This window comes from Phyllobates terribilis, unplaced genomic scaffold, assembly GCF_046119375.1.
Source record: "Phyllobates terribilis strain yellow unplaced genomic scaffold, ASM4611937v1 Scaffold_12__6_contigs__length_324123572, whole genome shotgun sequence".
Taxonomy (NCBI): Eukaryota; Metazoa; Chordata; class Amphibia; order Anura; family Dendrobatidae; genus Phyllobates; species Phyllobates terribilis.
This window is the reverse complement of record NW_027362772.1, coordinates 178,078,036-178,099,621: the sequence shown is the minus strand read 5'-3', so window position 1 is coordinate 178,099,621 and position 21,586 is coordinate 178,078,036. Positions and strand designations below refer to the sequence as shown.

The 21,586-nt window shown below is 44.2% G+C and overlaps 1 protein-coding gene across 4 annotated transcripts in view; it reads left to right on the top strand.

The window, feature by feature from the left end:
* The window catches only part of MMEL1 (membrane metalloendopeptidase like 1), a 668,752-nt gene that overhangs the window by 584,172 nt on the left and 62,994 nt on the right, over positions 1-21,586 (top strand). For all 4 annotated transcript variants that reach the window (XM_073656486.1, XM_073656485.1, XM_073656484.1 and 1 more), the window contains 3 exons: positions 7,485-7,621; positions 12,689-12,782; positions 14,405-14,533. In XM_073656486.1, the coding sequence (XP_073512587.1) occupies positions 7,485-7,621; positions 12,689-12,782; positions 14,405-14,533 (360 nt within the window). The remainder of the gene's footprint in view (positions 1-7,484; positions 7,622-12,688; positions 12,783-14,404; positions 14,534-21,586) is intronic.

Below are 21,586 nucleotides of genomic sequence, written 5' to 3'. Positions count from 1 at the left end.
TGCATTCACATGAACTTAACATCTCTTCCCCTTATGGAAGGCACATTTTCATGAACGTTACTGGTTTCTATATCAAAACATTATAAGAGCTCTTTTAGTAACCTTCCTCTTCAAATAAAACTCATTGAGTGAGTGAATACCAGAGATGATAAGGTGCAATGGTGGGGACACACACCCCTTTGTGGGTTTTAGGTAAACCTTGATAAAAGAGGAAAAATTGGAGGTTCCAGCAACACACATTTTTTGGTTTTATTATTAGTTACTCCCAAAGCACAACCCTCGTCCAAGCATTTTGATAATAAGTCTTTAAATATCACAGTGGAATCAGAAGCAAAAATCCTATAAGTTGGACAAAACCTGCAAGCGGTATAGGGCCGCATCCATAATAATGACACATCCAGCTTTATCCAATTGACGGAAAACTACCGTAGCTTGTGCCTCTGTTGAAGTTCTTTTATGGCATGGCATAAATCAGTATTCAAATTTTTCCTCTTAAAGGGCAACACCTTAGTTTGTTCATACAGGGTTTTTAGGTCGCATTAAACTAAGGTCTGGAATAAATCAAGGATTGGTACCCTAGATTCCAGAGGATAATATGATGGATTATTCGGTTTGAAAGAGATATCCTCGTCAGATAAACAAAACACTTTTTCTTTCTCAGCTTGAAAATGCGGCAACGACTTTAATGCATTTTGTTCTTTAAACTGTGAGAATTAATTTTGTATCTCCTTATTCTAGTTTAAAATACACTGCTCAAAAAAATAAAGGGAACACTCAAATAACAAATCATAGATCTGAATGAATGAAATATTCTCATTGAATACTTTGTTCTATACAAAGTTGAATGTGCTGACAACAAAATCACTCAAAAATCATCAATGGAAATCAAATTTATTAACCAATGGAGGCCTGGATTTGGAGTCACCCCCAAAATTAAAGTGGAAAAACACACTACAGGCTCATCCAACTTTGATGTAATGTCCTTAAAACAAGTCAAAATGATGCTCAGTATTATGTGTGGCCTCCACGTACCTCTGTGACCTCCCTACAATGCCTGGGCATGCTCCCGATGAGGTTGCGGATGGTCTCCTGTGGGATCTCCTCCCAAATCTGGACTAAAGCATCCGCCAACTCCTGGACAGTATGTGGTGCAACGTGACGTTGGTGGATGGAGCGAGACATGATGTCCCAGATGTGCTCAATCAGATTCAGGTCTGGGGAACAGGCGGGCCAGTCCATAGCTTCAATGCCTTCATCTTGCAGGAACTGCTGACACACTCCAGCCACATGAGGTCTGGCATTGTCCTGCATTAGGAGGAACCCAGGGCCAACCGCACCAGCATATGGTCTCACAAGGGGTCTGAGGATCTCATCTCGGTACCTATTGGCAGTCAGGCTACCTCTGGCAAGCACATGGAGGGCTGTGCGGCCCTCCAAAGAAATGCCACCCCACACCATTACTGACCCACTGCCAAACCGGTCACCGGTCATGCTGAAGTATGTTGCAGGCAGCAGATCGCTCTCCATGGCATCTCCAGACTCTGTCATGTCTGTCACATGTGCTCAGTGTAAACCTGCTTTCATCTGTGAAGAGCACAGGGCACCAGTGGCGACTTTGCCAATCCTGGTGTTTGGTGTCAAATGGAAAGCGTCCTGCACGGTGTTGGGCTGTGAGCGCAACCCCCATCTGTGGACTTCAGGCCCTCATACCACCCTCATGGAGTCGGTTTCTAACCGTTTGTGCAGACGCATGCACATGCACATTTGTGGCTTGCTGGGGGTCATTTTGCAGTGCTCTGGCAGTGCTCCTCCTGTTCCTCCTTGTACAAAGGCGGAGGTAGTGATCCTGCTGCTGGGTTGTTGCCCTCCTATGGCCCCCTCTACGTCTCCTGGTGTACTGGCCTGACTCATGGTAGCGCCTCCAGCCTCTGGACACTACGCTGACAGACACAGCAAACCTTATTGCCACAGCTCGCATTGATGTGCCATCCTGGAGGAGTTCCCACAGGAGACCATCCGCAACCTCATCAGGAGCATGCCCAGGCGTTGTAGGGAGGTCATACAGGCACGTGGAGGCCACACACAATACTGAGCCTCATTTTGACTTGTTTTAAGGACATTACATCAAAGTTGGATCAGCCTGTAGTGTGTTTTTCCACTTTAATTTTGGGCGTGACTCCAAATCCAGGCCTCCATTGGTTAATAAATTTGATTTCCATTGATGATTTTTGTGTGATTTTGTTGTCAGCACATTCAACTTTGTACAGAACTAAGTATTCAATGAGAATATTTCATTCATTCAGAGCTAGGATGTGTTATTTGAGTCTTCCCTTTATTTTTTTGAGCAGTGTAGATATTTCAGGTGTTAAATCAGAGAAAATAATGCCTTTTCACAGTTAACAAACGTGCAAACTTATTTACATTTCATATTGTATTAAACAACTCGAAGTGCTGACTATGGACAAAATGTAGCTCCTTGGCCAGAACCTCTATCTGCATAATAAACAGGATCATGGGGGTCAAAATGAATATACTTTCAAGATTCAAGTCTATTGATGGTACACTCTTTTCATTTCTCTCATGGGGTACCTCCTGTTGATGATCGTTCCTGGACATCCTTCCGCCCCTCCACTTGTGTTTTTTGCTGGTAGGCTGAAAGTTTGGAGACCCGGTAATTGCTGGAGTTAGAAGTATCCGAACTGAAATCATTTCACTCTGAAATCATTTTACCACATTATCCATCCTGCGTGTTTGTACTTCAACAGGACTGCAATAATTAAGAATGGATCTGGTTTTAATTGCATTTTGGCTCCTATTCTTCCAAGTGTATACTTCATCATTTTATAGTCCTTTGAATCACTGTGGAATTTGGACTTTTTTTGTCTTAATGATGAAATTTTCCAATGTTTCTAGATTCTCCATCATTTTTTGTGTAAGACTTTAAATTCCACAGAGTCAATATATTCAGTCAAATAAGTGTTAATTTGTTCTACGTCCTCTTTAAGTTTGCTTAACCTTTGTTCCTCATGAGTGATAATCAAATTCATAAGTTCAAAGTAACATTTGGTAAGAATGCCACTCCATTGCAACATAAAAGCATCCGAAAAAATATAAGTAGGAGTCTTTTTCAAACTGAGTCTTCGTGGAATCATTTTTCTGTCCACATAGTTTTAAAGTGTATTGTGATTCCACCAGGTCGCATCTCTTGGTTGGAAAATTTCTCTCGTTGGTTCATTAATCCCCTCAAAAAAGGAGGGGTCAAATGTTGGATAATCAGAATCCTCAAACACCTGTGCCAATCTCTTTAGATGTTGGTCGTGCATCTCCATTCCATTTAGGATGGGGCTATTGAGCCTCATTTTGAAAGTTCCATATCCCCGATCTCAGGATCGCTGGGGGTTCCAGTGGTATGATCCCTAGCAATCAGCAAGCTATCCCTTATCTAATAACTTGATTTTTGGGGGGTAATAGTTCTTAAAGGGGTTGTCCCCTACTCCACTGCTTCTCAATGACTATATTTTCCAATGTAAAATAAAAACAACCTGTACTGCCATTACAGCAACATCAGCACTGGGTCTGCGGCGGGGGGTCGCGTGACCTTATGTCACTTGAGCTCTACAGTCAACCAGCAGCCACTAATGGGCTGCTTCACTCTCACTTCCTTCAGATGTAATTGACATATGTATGTGAGAGCTGCTACTGCTCTTTGACATCCTCTGAATGTCAGTAATGTCACGCGACCCCCGGGAAACCAAGTGCAGACATTGCTGGAACGGCAACGACAGTGCAGGCTGTTTTTATTTTACATGGGGGAATATAGTAATTGGGAAGGGGTTGAGTGAATAGTGGACAACCCCCATAAGTAATCCTTGGAGAAGCAATAAAAATGAACAATCTCCTCACTTCCACCTACTAAGGGTTTAGGAAACTTTTGTGAAGACCTTTGTGGTACCGTATATTCCGGCGTATAAGACGACTTTTGAAGACTGAAAAATCTTCTGTCTAGTCTGGGGTCGTCTTATACGCCGGTAATGTTTTTGAACTTTCAGAAATTGACATGAGGGGATACTCTGGGGGTGTTAATAAGCTGCCGTGGCCGTATCCCTGCCATGTGGGAGTTAATATAAGGTGGAGGGAGTTAAAATACGGCGGCGGTAGGTCCAGACAGTCAGCGCTTCTGTGCTGAAACTGACACATCGCTGCGCTGTGTCTTCTCAGGCCTGGGACACAGCGCAGCGTATTCCCAGCAGCGGAGACAGACAGAACCTAGCGAACTTTTCTGACACATCGCAGTGTCTTCCCAGCTCCGGACACAGCACAGGGCTTCTGTGCCGACAGCTTTCACTTGTCACAGAAGCGCTGCGCTGTGTCCGGAGCTGGGAAGTTCGCATCGCTTCTGTGACAAGTAGTGTTGAGCATTCCGATACTGTAATATCGGGTATCGGCCGATATTCGCGGTATCGGAATTCCGATACTTAATTCCGATACTTTTACAATATCGAATACCGGAATCGGAAGTTCCCATAATGCCTGCGCTCTGCAGTGTCTCTGAAGGATGACAAGCTGGAATGCAGAGCTCAGCTGAGATCCAGCCTGTCATCAGAATGCCATCCCAGCGTGGGAGAATTCTCCTGATTGTTTAAAAGCCGGCGGGCGGTAAAAAGCCGCCGTCTTTTAAACAATCACACAGCCCCATACTGCTTCCCCGCAGCCTCCCACCCCGATCCTCCGCTCCCCTCGCCACCTCCCATCCCGATCGTAAGCTAGGACCGGGCGGGGAGTGCAACACAAAGGAGCGGGGAGCGAAGGTCCCGGGCGGGGAAGCCGGCAGTGAAAAGACTTCACCGCCGGCTTTCCCGTTCTGTGCTGCGCTTTCCCGCCGGTTATTTCAAATGAACAGCTGAGGTATCAGGTGATGCCGATCAGCTGTTCATTTGAAGTCGCCGCGGTGCCCTCAGAGGGTTCATGTGAGTTCATGCTTGACTGCATTGCATGAACTCACATGAACTTTCCCACGGTCTCACAGGTCAGCCTCACCTCCCAGACCCGTCATGATTGGTGTGTGCGGGTGTCTGTGCGTGTGTCTGCGAGTGTGTGTGGGGTGTCTGTGCGATGTCTGCGGGTGTGTGCGGTGTCTGTGAGATGTCTGCGAGTGTGTGCGGGTGTGCGCGGTGTCTGTGCGATGTGTCTGTGCGATGTCTGCGAGTGTGTGCGGGTGTGCGCGGTGTCTGTGCGATGTCTGGGGGTGTGTGCGGTGTCTGTGCGATGTGTGCGGTGTCTATGCGATGTCTGCGGGTGTGCGCGGTGTCTGTGCGATGTGTGCGGGTGTGTGCGTGCAGGCAGACATAGGCCGATGTGACACTACTACTCCCATCGGCCTATGTCTGTCCCCCGTCCACTCCTGCCAGCAGGATCAGCTCGATGGGAGCAGTAGTTCCCATCAGCCTGATCCTGCTATATAAATTGCCCTACTGTGTCCCCAATAAATGTTAAATACATGTCATTGGTGGCCAGTGGTTACCTACAATAAATTAGTTCATACATTACCTGTCCCCGCCGATCGCCACCTAAAATAAAGTAAAAAATAAAAAACTACACCTATACTCACCTAATTCCCCGAAGCCATCGATCTCCTGTAATAAAATATAAAATAATAAACCACAACCTTATCCTTACCCCTCTGTAGTAGTCCACGAGTGTCCCACGAAGATCTCCAGTTCAGAGTAGCCACATAGAATGTGACCGCTCTGAACCGCTGCCGCCGCTAGAATGACGGGGCCGTAAAGCAGCCCCGTCATTGCATAAGCGGGTTTGCCGGAGTTCAGGCAGCGCTGCTCCGGTTAGCTCCTTTACGGCCCTGCTGTATCGTGAGAAATTCCCACGGTACAGCAGTGCCGTAAAGGAGGTCTCCGAAGCTGCGCTGACTGAATGCACTCCGGTGACCTCAGTCAGTGGCTCCCGCTGCCGGGAGCGGACGTGTTCCCGGCAGCGGGAGCTTACAGCAGCCATGCACAGCTGTCACCATCTCCAGATGTGACAGCTGTGCATGGGAGATCAGCGCAGGAACGTGGACAGGTAACTATTTTTTTTTTAGTAAACTAAGAATTAAATAAAATGGTGTGGTTTATTTCAAATAAATTATTTTTTTCTTGGTGTAGTGTGTATTTTTTCTTTTTAACACTTTGTAGGTTAGTAATGGGGGTGTCTTATAGACGCCCATCATTACTAACCTGGGCTTCATGGCAGCTGGCGCTGACATGAACCCCAGCCCTATTACCCCCTGCCACCGCACCAGGGCAGCGTGGAAGAGCGAGGCTAAGTGCCAGAATTGGCGCATCCTATGGATGCGCCATTTCTGGGGCGGCTGACGGCTGGTGTTTCTAGCCTGGGAGGGGGCCAATATTCATGGCACCCTTCCTGGGCTATTAATATCAGCCCCCAGCTGTCTGCCTAGCCTTTGCTAGCTATTAAAATAGGGGGGACCCCACATCATTTTTTTTGGGGGGTCCCCCATTTTAATAGCTAGTAAAGGCTAGGTATTCAGCTGGGGGCTGATATTAGTAGTCTGGGAAGCTCCGTGGGTATTACCCCCTTCCCAGGCTTCAAACATCTGCCCCAGCTGTCTGCTTAACCTCCGCTAGAGACTAAAATTAAGGGGAACCCCACGCCAATTTTTTTTTAAATAAATACTTTATTTTAACACTAAATGACAAGTACAGTAATCAACACTGTCACTGTACTTCATATATATGTGACTGACATGTTTCTATCTATCTAATCTATGTATGATTCTCTATTCCTTCTATTCTAAATTGTCGGGTACAGATGCTGAATTGCCGGCCGGCTTTTTTAAAGAGACGGTGCACGAAAACACTATTATATTTTTTAATAAATCCTTTACACTAAATGACAAGTACAGTAAGCAACAATGTCACTGTACTTCATATATATGTGACTGACATGTTTCTATCTATCTAATCTATGTGTGAAGCTCTATTCTTTCTGTTGTAAATTGTCGGGTACCGGTGTATGCCGCTGATGAAAATGGATGATAGTAATGTTGTTGTTGTATGCCATATGTTTATGAGTGACAGTTTTCCTGCTATATACCTGCATGTCATAAGAATTTAAATTAAAAAAGGACCATGTTAAATTCAAATCTGTTTTTTTTAAATTTTTACCGGTGTTTGGTATGCGTTGGAAAAGGGGTAGTCTTATACGGTGAATATATCCTAAACTCTATATTTTAACAGGAAAGTAGGGGGGTCGTCTTATACACCAGGTCGTCTTATACGCCGGAATATACGGTACCTATAATGGGGTCCATATTGGTTGTTACTCTGCTGTTCTAGAAATGTCTGAAAATAATTTAAACACCTCGCTTAAAGACAATGAGTCAAGGGCCAAGGAGGGTGTACTATATCGTATTACTCCTAAAATAATATGAATAATTACTGTTACATAATGTGCATTCTTCATTTTAGGAGTTTAATTGGACAAGTTTCATCCAAGAAGTAATGACGTCTGTGAGCATTCAGCTTCATCCTGAAGAGGAAGTTGTGGTCTACGGTGTCCCTTATCTACAACAGCTTAAATTGATTCTCTCCAATTATTCAGCGAGGTAATTCCTCTTAGAATATTTAGTTTAACAATGTTTAGCTTAGTTGTTCTCATAATACTGTACATAGACCTATCGTAATCAATAGGTATCTTCTAATGACCAAGCAATCTTCTTGAAGCATTTGATGGTTGACTGCAAAACTGTGTATAGTATAAACTGTATACTGTAAATCTGTATTTGTATATAATGTGAATGTTTTGTAACAGTTTGTTTCCGTTGTGTGCTTGAATATACTTGTGTGCGCATATACTGTACTTATTTACAGATGATAAGACGTCCTCATTCTTAAACATAAGTCTGACAAAGGAAATTGCAAAGAAGAAGCTCAATTAGTCGAACTAAAAAACAAGCTCGAGGCTAGAATTTTTGTGATTCTTCTAACATAAGAAATGAAGCAACTTTTGTTAGTTAAACATATTCAGACATTTTGTGTATACAACTTATATGCAAATTTATGTGTGTCCATAAATAGAATATACAAACAATTCTATGTAGTCATCTCCTGCAGTCATTTCTTGCTTTGTCAAGTGTCAACAGTTAACATTAGATGGAACTGAAAGAAGAGAGTAACACAACTGAAGGATCTGACTACACACAGGTTTTATTTGTAGTCTGTAATCATGGAAACCATATGAGATTTTTTTTAATCATGACTATTTTCTAAAATTTACATGCACTGGAGCAGTACACAATAATTGGTTACAATAGTATATACATCCTAAGTTTAACAAATGTCCAATCACACGTCTGACTATTACTATGACAACTCCATTGATATTCTTTGGTTGATTCCATTCTATGAGAGTCTTAGATTGATAGTTTACAACCTCCATGACTCTCCAGCATTTGAAAAATTAGAACTCCCTTTGTGCCCCAAAAGTCAACAGGAGAGTCATAGGAGATCTCTTCTCTTGATATGATCAGGGAAATAATCTGGAACTCCAATTTAAAATGTGTAATACCTACCATGTGCATTAAAGGGAATCTGTCAGCAGGGCTTTCTATGGAATATGAGAGCAGAATGAAGTAGGGTCTGAGAGGCTGATTCCAGCAATGTGTCACTTACTGAGCTACTTGGCGTGTTTTAAATAGAATCCCTGTTTTCTCTGCTGTAAATGTAGCAGTGGTCAGAATGCTGAGTTGTGTATAACCCCGCCCACACCCCGATTGGTAGCTTGCTGACAATTTACAGTGTACACAGGAAGCTGCCAATCAGTGATGGGGGTAGGACTGCTTTGCATGTGATACCTAGTCCTGCAGTGATAATCTCCTGCTGATAAGACACTGATTGTATAGAAACTAGAACAAGATGTAAAGCAAGTGATACAATCATGGAATCAGGCTCACGTGCCCTATATTATGCTGCTCTCAGATTAAATATCAAAACCCTGCTGACATATTCTGTATATTAATGTTAATTCCTGTGTTGCAAAAGGCTATTTGGGCTCTTAGGGATCACTTGAAATGTTTTACTCTACCTTGCTATAATATACATTAAATATCTTACAAATCCTTCAAATGTCCAAATGGATGAAAAAAAGCCTCCAGCGTTCACAATGCAAATTGCCATTTGTGCTTTTTATTGGTTGTTTATGTTTAAATGTCATACAGTCAGTTGAAACTTGACAAAATTGATTGTCCTACCCGACTCAATTTGTAACCATGGCCAGCCAGATTGATTTTTATTTCACAGTTATATTCCAATGCTCTCCATGGAGTAACTCAGTGTTAACACTATGTGTCTTACTGACCTGAAATTATAGCATTTTCCTAGTATTAGACGTTTGGGGATAATCCACGGTTCATATACAGTTTCCAGTGACAATTTATTATTTTTGCTCCCCATGTGGATCACGGTTTTATTTTTCTCTTCTGCAGCCAATTATCTTCTTAATAACTTTTCTTCTCTTCTAATCTTCCGTTCTGTCAGCACTCGGTGCCTAATGGATTATTCACTTATTATATATATTATAACATAGGGCCCCCTTGTAACTAAAGCCTCTACCAGGGGGTCCTCACATCCTTAGAGACATGAAGTATACTGTATAGTTTCTACCCGCATATTATAAACATATTCTAAAATCACAGTTTACTAATCCTGCTAATAAAGACACATTTAGAGAAAAAAATCATGATTTCTTATTGAATAAAAGAAGATTTTAGTGGAACTAATTAAATACTAGATCATAAAAACTGCATATAATGGAACAGAAGCAAAAGCCTGGTCCATCATCAGCAAGACCCTAATTTTCAGGTTTTGCCACATGTGAAATGAAACCTAACACATTTGTCATTTAGAGCAATGGGCTGATCATGTAATGTACAGTGTGAGGCAGTGACCGGGATCGTATACGAGGGACGTTATATATCCCCCAGAATGTGTACAGAGACCTATTAAATCCATCGGAGTGCATTGCAGTCACAAACTCACCTGCGGCTGCAATGCAGGAATGAAGGTGAGCAATGACCTGGTCAGGCTATCTGGCAAAGGCAGATTAGTAAAACCCGGCAGGGCCTTCATTTCTTGGAGGAGGTCACAGGAGGCAGTGGGGCGGCCTCCTCCCTCCAACCCGGGTTTTCCAGTGGCTCTTGCCACAGGTCCTTTAAAAACCCTGCACTAAGGATTAGTGTGGTTCACTATTGGGACCTGCTAGGAGCATAGCAGGAAGGCTCAGCAGGACTGTGTATAGCTGAACCCACGCCTGGGAAGGCTCTGCACCCGTCAGGCTCTGAGCAGCCCCGCATGGCCGTTGCCCATGGCAACCATTGTGTATGGACTTCTGTTAACCCGGCTGCGAACCGGAGGACTTTCAGTTAACCCGTGAGTTGCTGAAATAAAAGCTGTTTATGTTGGACTTGCTTGGGTCACTGCCTCAGCTACTGCACGGTGTGAACACTGCCGCTTTACAACAGATAATGCTGCATTTCTCCCTCATTTTACAAAAATTGTTGCATTGTAACATAACTAATATGACAGTGTCACGATTCCTCCCCTCTGTATGTCATGGGCAGAGTGAGTGACAGCTCAGTCATTCAATTGGGTGCAGAGGCATGCTGAGCTGTTGATTGACAGCTTAGCAATCCAATCAGAGACTGGGAGGTGCTGGGCTTCTTGCAGGTGCTCCCTCTTTGTAATTAATTCCTTGCTACTTAGCCGAGCTCTCAGCCCAGATCCCTGACAATGATAGCATATGTGGTGCTTTTTTTGCCTGGTTCTGTGCTCTGTTCATTGATTTATTGCTGTCTGACTTTGGACCTGGTTATGACTATTCGCTTGCTCAAGCCCTCTGCTCTAATCCGCTTTTCTCCTGGTATTCTGACTTCGGACCGTGACCTTCTGTTAGCCTTTGTCTTTGCCCTTTTGCTTATTACGTGCTCTCTTGGTATCTAACCCTGGAACGTTTTACTATCCTGCCTCATGGCTTGTCCGTGAACGGTGACTAGGGTTGCAGACAGTAATGTGACTTTAGATGCTGAGAGTCCAAGCACATCAAAGCGAAGAATTAGGAACCGAATCATCAAAGCTTTTACACCAGAAAACAGGCATAAAAGCTATGAAAAGTCACAACATTTTTCCACAATGGGGAGATGCGCAACAGTATTGTGAGTTTTGGCGTTTTCATGCCAGTTTGAATCAGCTCTGCTGAAATGGGAAGAGCTAGGAAGGAGCCATATGGGACAGAGGTGTGACCATGGCCCCCAGTCCAATTCATCAAGAGTGCCAATGTTTTGTACACATGAAATGTTACTCCAATCCATCACTAGAGTAGAATTTCTGGCGCAGCACACAGAAGCACAACCTACTGAGAAGCGGCACCGAAGTTATTAAGTGGTGTGTGCCTCTTAATGAATTTGGTGCCTTCTACTCTTTCGAAACTGGCATAGCGCAGGCGTGCGCTACTCTAGTCTTGAAGAATCTGCCCCTTAATGTATAGTTATATCGATATCATTGTATCACTGTTCTTCAAGTTCGTCTTGCAAGTTATGGTCAAATGTATTTGTGCACCGACATATTACACCTACAAGAGTTTTTAGGACATCCCTGTTTAAATCCGTAGGAATTAATATGGAGTACCCCTTCCCCTTGGCAACTAAAAAAATCTTCCACTCTTCTGGGAAGATTTTCTACAAGATTTTTTAGTGCCTCTAAGAATTTTTTACATTCATTCAAAAGAGCATTTGTGAGGTCAGACACTAATGTTGGATGAGAGGACCTAGTGCACAATCTCAATTATAGTTCATCCCAAAGGTGTTGGGTGGGGTTGAGGTCTGGGCTCTGTACAGTCAGTCATCTTCTTCCACACCAAACTCACCCAACATGTCGTTATGGACCTTGCTTTGTGCAATGGAGAAGACTCTTCCATCAGACACCAGATAGTGAAACGTGACTTATACAATAGAACATGTTTGCATTGCTCTAATGTCCAGAGATGGTGGTGTTACACCACTACATCCCATGATTGGCATTGTGCTTGGTGGTGTCAGGCTTGCATGCAGCTAGATGACTATCAAAATCCATTAATGTACATTTTGGTGCACAGTTTTTGTGCTGATGTTAATTCTAGAGGTTGTTTGGGACTTTTATGCATTATCACCTTGTGATAGGGTTGCTGCAGTTCCTTCCACATTACAATACTTCCACTCACAGTTAATGGAAATATTGGAAGGTGAAACATGTCAAGAACTGATTTGTTTCACTTGTGATTTCCGAGTACACAACAACGCTGGTATCAGTGAGCTCTTTACCACGACCTGTTCTTTCATAAATGTTAATAAAGATGCACGGCATGACAAGGGGCTGAATTTTGTACATTTATGACAATGATACTGAATAAAAAACCTGGATTTAGTGAATAAGATGTATGTCATGATACATTTGTCTATAAAGGGTTTATGTATCATAGTGACCAAGAGTTTCTGGAGAAAAAGCTATAAGACTAGGGTAACGAAACTGGATTTTTTTTAATATGCCCTGAATCATCGCAGCACACAGTGGTAATCATTGGGTACATTTCCTTTGCAAGGGGGTTACTTTAACTAATACGCAGCTTCTTTCATTCCCTCCAGCACATTGCAAAACTACGTAGTTTGGCGAATGGTAATTGATCGAGTTAGCAGCTTGAGTCGACGCTACAAAGATGCAAGGGCCAACTATAGAAAGGTAAATTACAATACTCATTTACAGTTGAACTGGTTTCCATATGTACAATAAGACAAGGGACATATATTGGAAATGTAAGTTAGTTCAGCAATAGTGTACATGTACTAATTTGTCTTTTTATTCTTTTGGGTTCAAAAAACATAGTTTATGTGAAGCAGACTACACGTTTCAAATCCCACTGACCTGTTTATATTATCTGTAAGAATCAGGGTGACCCTTAATGTGTTGGTGTCACGGGTGTGTCAGGTTTGACAGACAGTCATACGGGATCTGGCGATAGAAGGTCGCTGCGTTTGGCCTTGCAAACATCTTCCAGATTTTCATCATCCCTCTCACTTTAGGACCCAGTGGTGATCCTCACCTTGCTTAGGGATTATACCCTAAGGACCCAGCGGTGATCCTCACCTTCTGCTGCTAATTAGCACGCCCTTGCTGTATCCAGTTTCTCCAGAGAGTTGCTGGTGATAGAGTGTTCTGATTCTATTCAGGCCTGGAATTCTAGTAGTCAGCTAGAATTTTCTTGGCGATCCTTTGTGGATTGTTGCCATGTTCTTCCTGGTGTCATCTTAAAGCTAAGTATATAACCCTGTTTGTTTCCCTTGTGTATACTTTAGTTTGCAGTGGGGCTGACTAGGGCTCACCCCTCCCCCTCCCTACCTAGGGCCTAGCTTTAGAGTCAGTTAGGGCCAGGTTTCCTGATCGATGATAGGTGCAGAACCTATATAGGGTCCATAGGGGAGTCAGGGTCTGTAGTTTGAGCTGTTCAGGGGTCTCCACCCCCCTTTCAGTACTTGTAGGACACCCTTCCCTTTTCCTGTCGTTATATGCTGGTTTCTCCCCATACCGAGCATGACATTATCAAAAATTCTATCCTGCTATTAGAATTCCAAGCCTGAATAGAATCAGAACACTCTATCACCAGCAACTCTCTGGAGAAACTGAGTTTATTTAAGGATACAGCAAGGGCATGCTAATTAGCAGCAGAAGGTGAGGATCACTGCTGGGCCCTAAAGGTATAATCCCCAAGCAAGATGAGGATCACCGCTGGCTCCTAAAGCAAGAAGGATGATAAAAGGATCAGGAAGATGTTTGCAAGGCCAAACACAATGACCTTCTACAGCCAGACCCCGTATGACTGTCTGCCAAACCTTACACACCCGTGACAGTAGGTTTTTTTAGTACATTTTTCTACCATCATCATTTTCCCTACTTGGTCAATTCGTGTGGTATTGAGTCTTAGCCTGTCAGGGCATAGCAGGATCTTGACACAAAAGTTTAGTTCAAGTGTTCTAGCTCAATGACTTAGGTTAAACCATGGCCTTTTCCTTTTGATGCAAACAAGTTGGAGAGAAAAACCATTGTACACACAGAAACCCATGAGGAATTCATGAGGATACCAAAGTCAGTTTTATTGGAGTCTTAGCATGTTTTTTAGAGTGTGAGAGAAAACCAAATCACCCCAAGGAACCCATGTGAACATTGAGAGGATCTGAAACATCAAGTAGATGTTGCCCATGGTCAAATATAAAGCAGTGCCCAGTGTTACAATAAGTCTTGACTGAACAAAAAAGATGAATTCTGATGGTTACATGTAAGCTGAAGTGATCTTGTTTTCTTTCTAGGCTCTGTATGGTACCACATTAGAAGAGGCTCGATGGAGGGAGTGTGTCAGTTATGTCAACAGCAACATGGAGAACTCTGTTGGAGCCATGTATGTCAAAGAAACATTTGCTGGTGAGAGCAAAAGGATGGTATGTAACATTCACACTACCATGCTATCCATCTATAACCAGCATGCTCCACACAAATGTCATTCATCATCTGAGAGGATAATAGTATTCCTTCACCATTTTTGTGAAATATGCAGAGATTGTTGAGTTTGTATTTGCTTTTCATGACATTGGCCAAGAATTTTTGGTAGCTGTTAGTTATAATCCAAAGGCAAAGATGGCAGATAGTGCCAATGGCCTGTAAGACCTGACTAAAGGAAAATAAAGAATTAAGTAGTGTTCAATGATATCACTGACCTTCCTATATAATGCCAAGTCCTCTAGAGCGAGCTATACTCATTATTGTTGCTCACATCATTAGGATATTTAGAAATGAGCTTCCTAAATCACACAATCCCATATTGGTTAAATTGAGATCTAAATGTCACAATAAAGGACAATGTATCTAAATCTTCAACTTTTTCCCTGGGATTGTACATCCTTATGTTAAGCTTTTAGTTATATATATTTAATAGTATAAGACAATTGTAGAAAAGATGATATTATTGAACTGAAAGAAAGACAAAATGCACAAAGCTCACCTCCTCCACATGGCTCGCAAATCATCTCACTGCACGGTCTCCTCACTAGTGAATGCAGGCCTCCCAGAAGTAGTTAAGGATCATCTAGCATAAGGATATTCCAAGCTTTAGTTCCATATTCTATAAAAACCTCAATAGGGAAACAAGTTCAGAATATTATATTTTTACTGACGTGACGTGTTTCAGGCTCTAGTTGTGTCTTTAGCTGATCTATAACTATAAGGGCTGGTGCAGATGGACGTAGATTCTTTCAGCCAAGAAAATCGGGTAAAAATCAAACATCTACACTGCCCTATTACATAAGATTGGTCCAAGTGCAATCCTATATTTTGATCGAAAAATACACTTGTCTGCACTTGCCCTAAATGAGACCTCTTATGACTGATCATGTGAGAGAGGAAGGAGTCCAGTAATAAGCTAATTAACCCTTCATTAAATTTCATATGTGCTTAATGCTATTATGTAATATTATTCTTCACTAGTGTTGAGCGAGCACTAAAATGCTCGGGTGCTCGAAGCTCGGGCCGAGCTCGCCGTGATACTTGGGTGCTCGACCCGAGCAACGAGCCCAATGTTAGTCTATGGGAGACTCGAGCATTTTTGCGGTGGCACCCCGGCAGTCTTTTAAAAGCCTAACAAGTGCCCAAAACGATAGTGACAGTGCTCAAATGACATGGGGACAGCATTGGGATCGCCCCAGGAAGCATTTCTGACCCCCAGGTCACTGCTGTCAACAACGTGGTCAGAGGTATTAAGCCACTTTTACGGGCTCACAATAAAACGTTCAAAAACGAAAGTGAAACTTTTTTCCTGTGAAATATGTTAAGGATAGTGTTGAGCGATACCTTCCGATATCAGGAAATATCGTATCGGATTGGATCGGACCGATACCCAAAAAGTATCGGATATCGCCGATTCCGATACCGGAAACCAATGCAAGTCAATGGGACACAAATATCGGAATGAAAATAAACACTTTCTTTCCTTGTAGGTTAATTCTACATGAAGTAAAACAACTAAGAATAATGTAGAATGTATTACGCGAAAAGCCGGCAATTCATCAGCGGCATACACCGGTATCCGACAATTTACAACAGAAAGAATAGAGCTTCACACATAGATTAGATAGATAGAAACATGTCAGTCACATATATATGAAGTACAGTGACAGTGTTGCTTACTGTACTTGTCATTTAGTGTAAAGGATTTATTTAAAAATATAATAGTGTTTTCATGCACCGTCTCTTTAAAAAAGCCGGCCGGCAATTCAGCATCTGTACCCGACAATTTAGAATAGAAGGAATAGAGAATCATACATAGATTAGATAGATAGAAACATGTCAGTCACATATATATGAAGTACAGTGACAGTGTTGATTACTGTACTTGTCATTTAGTGTTAAAATGAAGGATTTATTTAAAAAAAAATTGGCGTGGGGTTCCCCTTAATTTTAGTCTCTAGCGGAGGTTAAGCAGACGGCTGGGGCAGATGTTTGAAGCCTGGGAAGGGGGTAATACCCACGGAGCTTCCCAGGCTACTAATATGAGCCCCCAGCTGAATACCTAGCCTTTACTAGCTATTAAAATGGGGGACCCCCTCAAACAAATGACGTGGGGTCCCCCCTAATTTAATAGCTAGCAAAGGCTAGGCAGACAGCTGGGGGCTGATATTAATAGCCCAGGAAGGGTGCCATGAATATTGGCCCCCTCCCAGGCTAGAAACATCAGCCGTCAGCCGCCCCAGAAATGGCGCATCCATAGGATGCGCCAATTCTGGCACTTAGCCTCGCTCTTCCCACTGCCCTGTAGCGGTGGCAGTGGGGTAATAGGGTTGGGGTTGATGTCAGCTTATATTGACAGCTGACATCAAGCCCAGGTTAGTAATGGAGAGGCGTCTATAAGACACCCCCATTACTAACCCCATAGTCAAAGTTAAAAAAAAAAACACAAACACCCAGAATAAAGTCCTTTAATTGAAATAAACACACAATTCTTTATTGTTCTAAATTAAACTCTACTTACCATCACGCCCATTCCAGCTGAAACCAACGATCTCCTGCAATAAAAGAAAAATAATAAAGCAACCTCATCCTTACCTTTCCATGGTTCCCAGGACAGCTTCAGCTCTGCTACATCGAGACGACAGGCTGGACCGCAGCAGAACGCTGCCATCCAGCCTGTCATACCGCAGACACTGAGAAGCGCAGGCATGCTTGCGCTCCTCAGTGTCTCTCTGTGACGGCATCCAGATGAGCCAAGTTCATGTCCAATGAACTCAGCTCACCTCATGCACGTCACTGACAGCGTGGGAGAATTCTCCTGCACTCAGCGCTTCAGCGTGAGAATTTTCCCACGCTGTCAGTGACGTGCATGAGGTGAGCTGAGTTCATTGGACATGACCTCACCTCATTCACGTCACTGACAGCGTGGGAAAATTCTCACGCTGAAGCGCTGAGTGCAGGAGAATTTTCCCACGCTGTCAGTGACGTGCATGAGGTGAGCCGAGTTCATTGGACATGACCTCGGCTCATCTTTATGCCGTCACAGAGAGACACTGAGGAGCGCAAGCAAGCCTGCGCTTCTCAGTGTCTGCGGGATGTCAGGCTGGATGGCAGCGTTCTGCTGCGGTCCAGCCTGTCATCTTGATGTAGCAGAGCTGAAGCTGTCGTGGGAACCATGGAAAGGTAAGGATGAGGTTGCTTTATTATTTTTCTTTTATTGCAGGAGATCGTTGGCTTCAGCTGGAATGGGCGTGATGGTAAGTATGGTTTAATTTAGAACAATAAAGAATTGTGTGTTTATTTCAATTAAAGGACTTTATTCTGGGTGTTGTGTTTTTTTTTAAATACTTTACTAGAAATTCATGGTGGTCATGTCTAATATTGGCGTGACCCCATGAATTTCGGGCTTAGGGCCAGCTGATAATGCCAAGCTGGCCTTAACTCCTTTATTACCCAGTGAGCCACCGCACCAGGGCCCTAGATGAGTTGGGTACAGCGCCAGAAGATGGCGCTTCTATGAACGTGCCATTTTCCGGGGTGGCTGCGGACTGCAATTTGCAGCGGGTGGGGCTCAGAAAGCTTGGGCCTCCCTGCGCTGCGGATTCCAGCCCCCAGCTGCCTAGATGTACCTGGCTGGACACAAAAATAGGGCGAAGCCCCACGTATTTTTTTTTTAAATTATTTCATGAAATAATTTTTTTAAAAAAAGGGCTTCCCTATATTGTTGTGTCCGGCCAGGTACAAATAGGCAGCTGGTGGTTGGGCGCAGCCCGTTCCTGCCTGCTGTACCTGGCTGGACACAAATATAGGGCAAAGCCCCACATCAATTTTTTTTTAATTATTTCATGAATTTCCTGAAATAATTAAAAAAAAATTGACGTGGGGCTTCGCACTATATTTGTGTCCAGCCAGGTACAGCAGGCAGGAACGGGCTGCGCCCAACCACCAGCTGCCTATTTGTACCTGGCCAGACACAACAATATAGGGAAGCCCTTTTTTTCTTTATTATTTTATGAATTTCATGAAATAATTTAAAAAAAAAATACGTGGGGCTTCTCCCTATTTGTGTGTCCAGCCAGGTACAACTAGGCAGCTGGGGGATGGAATCTGCAGCGCAGGGAGGCCCAAGCTTTCTACCCCCCCCCCCGGTGCAAATTGCAGTCCGCAGCCACCCCGGAAAATGGCGCGTTCATAGAAGCTGGATGCTGTACCTGGCTGGCATACAAAAATATGGCAAAGCCCACGTCAAAATTTTTGGGAAAAATTAATTAAAAAATAAATAATAATTTAGGGACTGCATCTTTATTAACTCCTCAAATGTCATTTAGTGTTAAAATAAAGGATTTATTTAAAAAAAATTGGCGTGGCATCCCCCATAATTTTAGGCTCTAGCGGAGGTTAAGCAGACGGCAGGGGCAAATGTTTGAAGCCTGGGAAGTGGGTAATACCCACGGAGCTTCCCAGACTACTAATATCAGCCCCCAGCTGAATACCTAGCCTTTACTAGCTATTAAAATGGCCCCCCCCCAAAAAAAATGACGTGGGGTACCCCCTATTTAATAGCTAGCAAAGGCTAGGCAGACAGCTGGGGGCTGATATTAATAGCCCAGGAAGGGTGCCATGAATATTGGCCCCCTCCCAGGCTAGAAACACCAGCCGTCAGCCGCCCCAGAAATGGCGCATCCATAGGATGCGCCAACTCTGGCACTTAGCCTCGCTCTTCCACGCTGCCCTGGTGCGGTGGCAGGGGGTAATAGGGTTGGGGTTCATGTCAGCGCCAGCTGCCATGAAGCCCAGGTTAGTAATGATGGGCGTCTATAAGACACCCCCATTACTAACCTACAAAGTGTTAAAAAGAAAAAACACACTACACCCAGAAAAAAATAATTTATTTGAAATAAAACACCCAATTTTATTTAATTCTTAGTTTACTAAAAAAAAATAGTTACCTGTCCACGTTCCTGCGCTGATCTCCCATGCACAGCTGTCACATCTGGAGATGGTGACAGCTGTCCATGGCCGCTGTAAGCTCACACTGCCGGGAACACGTCCGCTCCCGGCAGCGGGAGCCACTGACTGAGGTCACCGGAGTGCATTCAGGCAGCGCAGCTCCTTAGACCTCCTTTACGGCACTGCTGTACCATGGGAATTTCTCACGATACAGCAGGGCCGTAAAGGACCTAACCGGAGCAGCGCTGCCTGAACTCCGGCGAACCCGCTTATGCAATGATGGGGCTGCTTTACGGCCCCATCATTCTAGCGGCGGCAGCGGTTCAGAGCGGTCACATTCTATGTGGCTGCTCTAAACTGGAGATGATCGTGGGACACTCGTGGACTACTACGGAGGGGTAAGGATAAGGTTGTGGTTTATTATTTTATATTTTATTACAGGAGATCGATGGCTTCGGGGAATTAGGTGTCTAGGTGAGTATAGGTGTAGTTTTTTATTTTTTACTTTATTTTAGGTGGCGATCGGCGGGGACAGGTAATGTATGAACTAATTTATTGTAGGCAACCACTGGCCACCAATGACATGTATTTAAAATTTATTGGGGACACAGTAGGGTAATTTAAATAGCAGGATCAGGCTGATGGGAGCTACTGCTCCCATCGAGCTGATCCTGCTAGCACGAGTGGACGGGGGACAGACATAGGCCGATGGGAGTAGTAGTGTCACATCGGCCTATGTTTGCCTGCACGCACACACCCGCAGACATCGCACAGACACCGCACACACTCGCAGACATCGCACAGACACCGCACACACCCACAGACATCGCACAGACACCGCACACACTCGCAGACATCGCACAGACACCGCAGACATCACACAGACACCGCGCACACCCAGACACACCCGCACACATCGCACAGACACCGCACACACCCGCAGACATCGCACAGACACCCTGCACACACCCGCAGACATCGCACAGACACCCCGCACACACTCGCAGACACACGCACAGACACGCCGCACACACTCGCAGACACACGCACAGACACCCACACACACCAATCATGACGGGCTGATCGTCTGGGAGGTGAGGCTGACCTGTGCGGCCGTGGGAAAGTTCATGTGAGTTCATGCAATGCAGTCAAGCATGAACTTACGTGAACCCTCTGAGGGCACCGCGGCTACTTCAAATGAACAGCTGATCAGCATCACCTGATACCTCAGCTGTTCATTTGAAATAACCGGCGGGAAAGCGCAGCACAGAACGGGAAAGCCGGCGGTGAAGACTTTTCACTGCCGGCTTCCCCGCCCGGGTCCTTCGCTCCCCGCTCCTTGGTGCTGCGCTCCCCACCCGGTCCTAACTTACGATCGGGATGGGAGGTGGCGAGGGGAGCGGAGGATCGGGGTGGGAGGCTGCGGTGAAGCAGTATGGGGCTGTGTGATTGTTTAAAAGCCGGAGGCTTTTTACCGCCCGCCGGCTTTTAAACGATCAGGAGAATTCTCCCCCGCTGGGATGGCATTCTGAAGACGGGCTGGATCTCAGCTGAGCGCTGCCATCCTGCTTGTCATACTTCAGAGACACTGCAGAGCGTAGGCATTATGGGAACTTCCGATTCCGGTATTCGATATTGTAAAAGTATCGGAATTAAGTATCGGAATTCTGATACCGCGAATATCGGCCGATACCCGATATTTCAGTATCGGAATGCTCAACACTAGTTAAGGAACATCCTTTCCAGGGAAAAGACTCGTGTATAAGTTAAAATAAAAGACCAAAAACAAAAATACTCCTCCACACCTTCGGCTATGTTCACAAGTAGCATTTTTTATGCGTTTTTGCACTTGTGTATTGCTTTCAACTATGACAAATGCATTAACCGTGAAATGTCATTTTAACATTTTACAACCTTATCTGGCCATGTGCTGTGTGACTCATGCATAAAGTGCTGAAAAGACAAGGGAACAGCATGGGGAAGACCCCTGGAAGCATCTCTGACTCCCAGGTCACTGTCTAAAAGTGTGCCCATCATAAGTG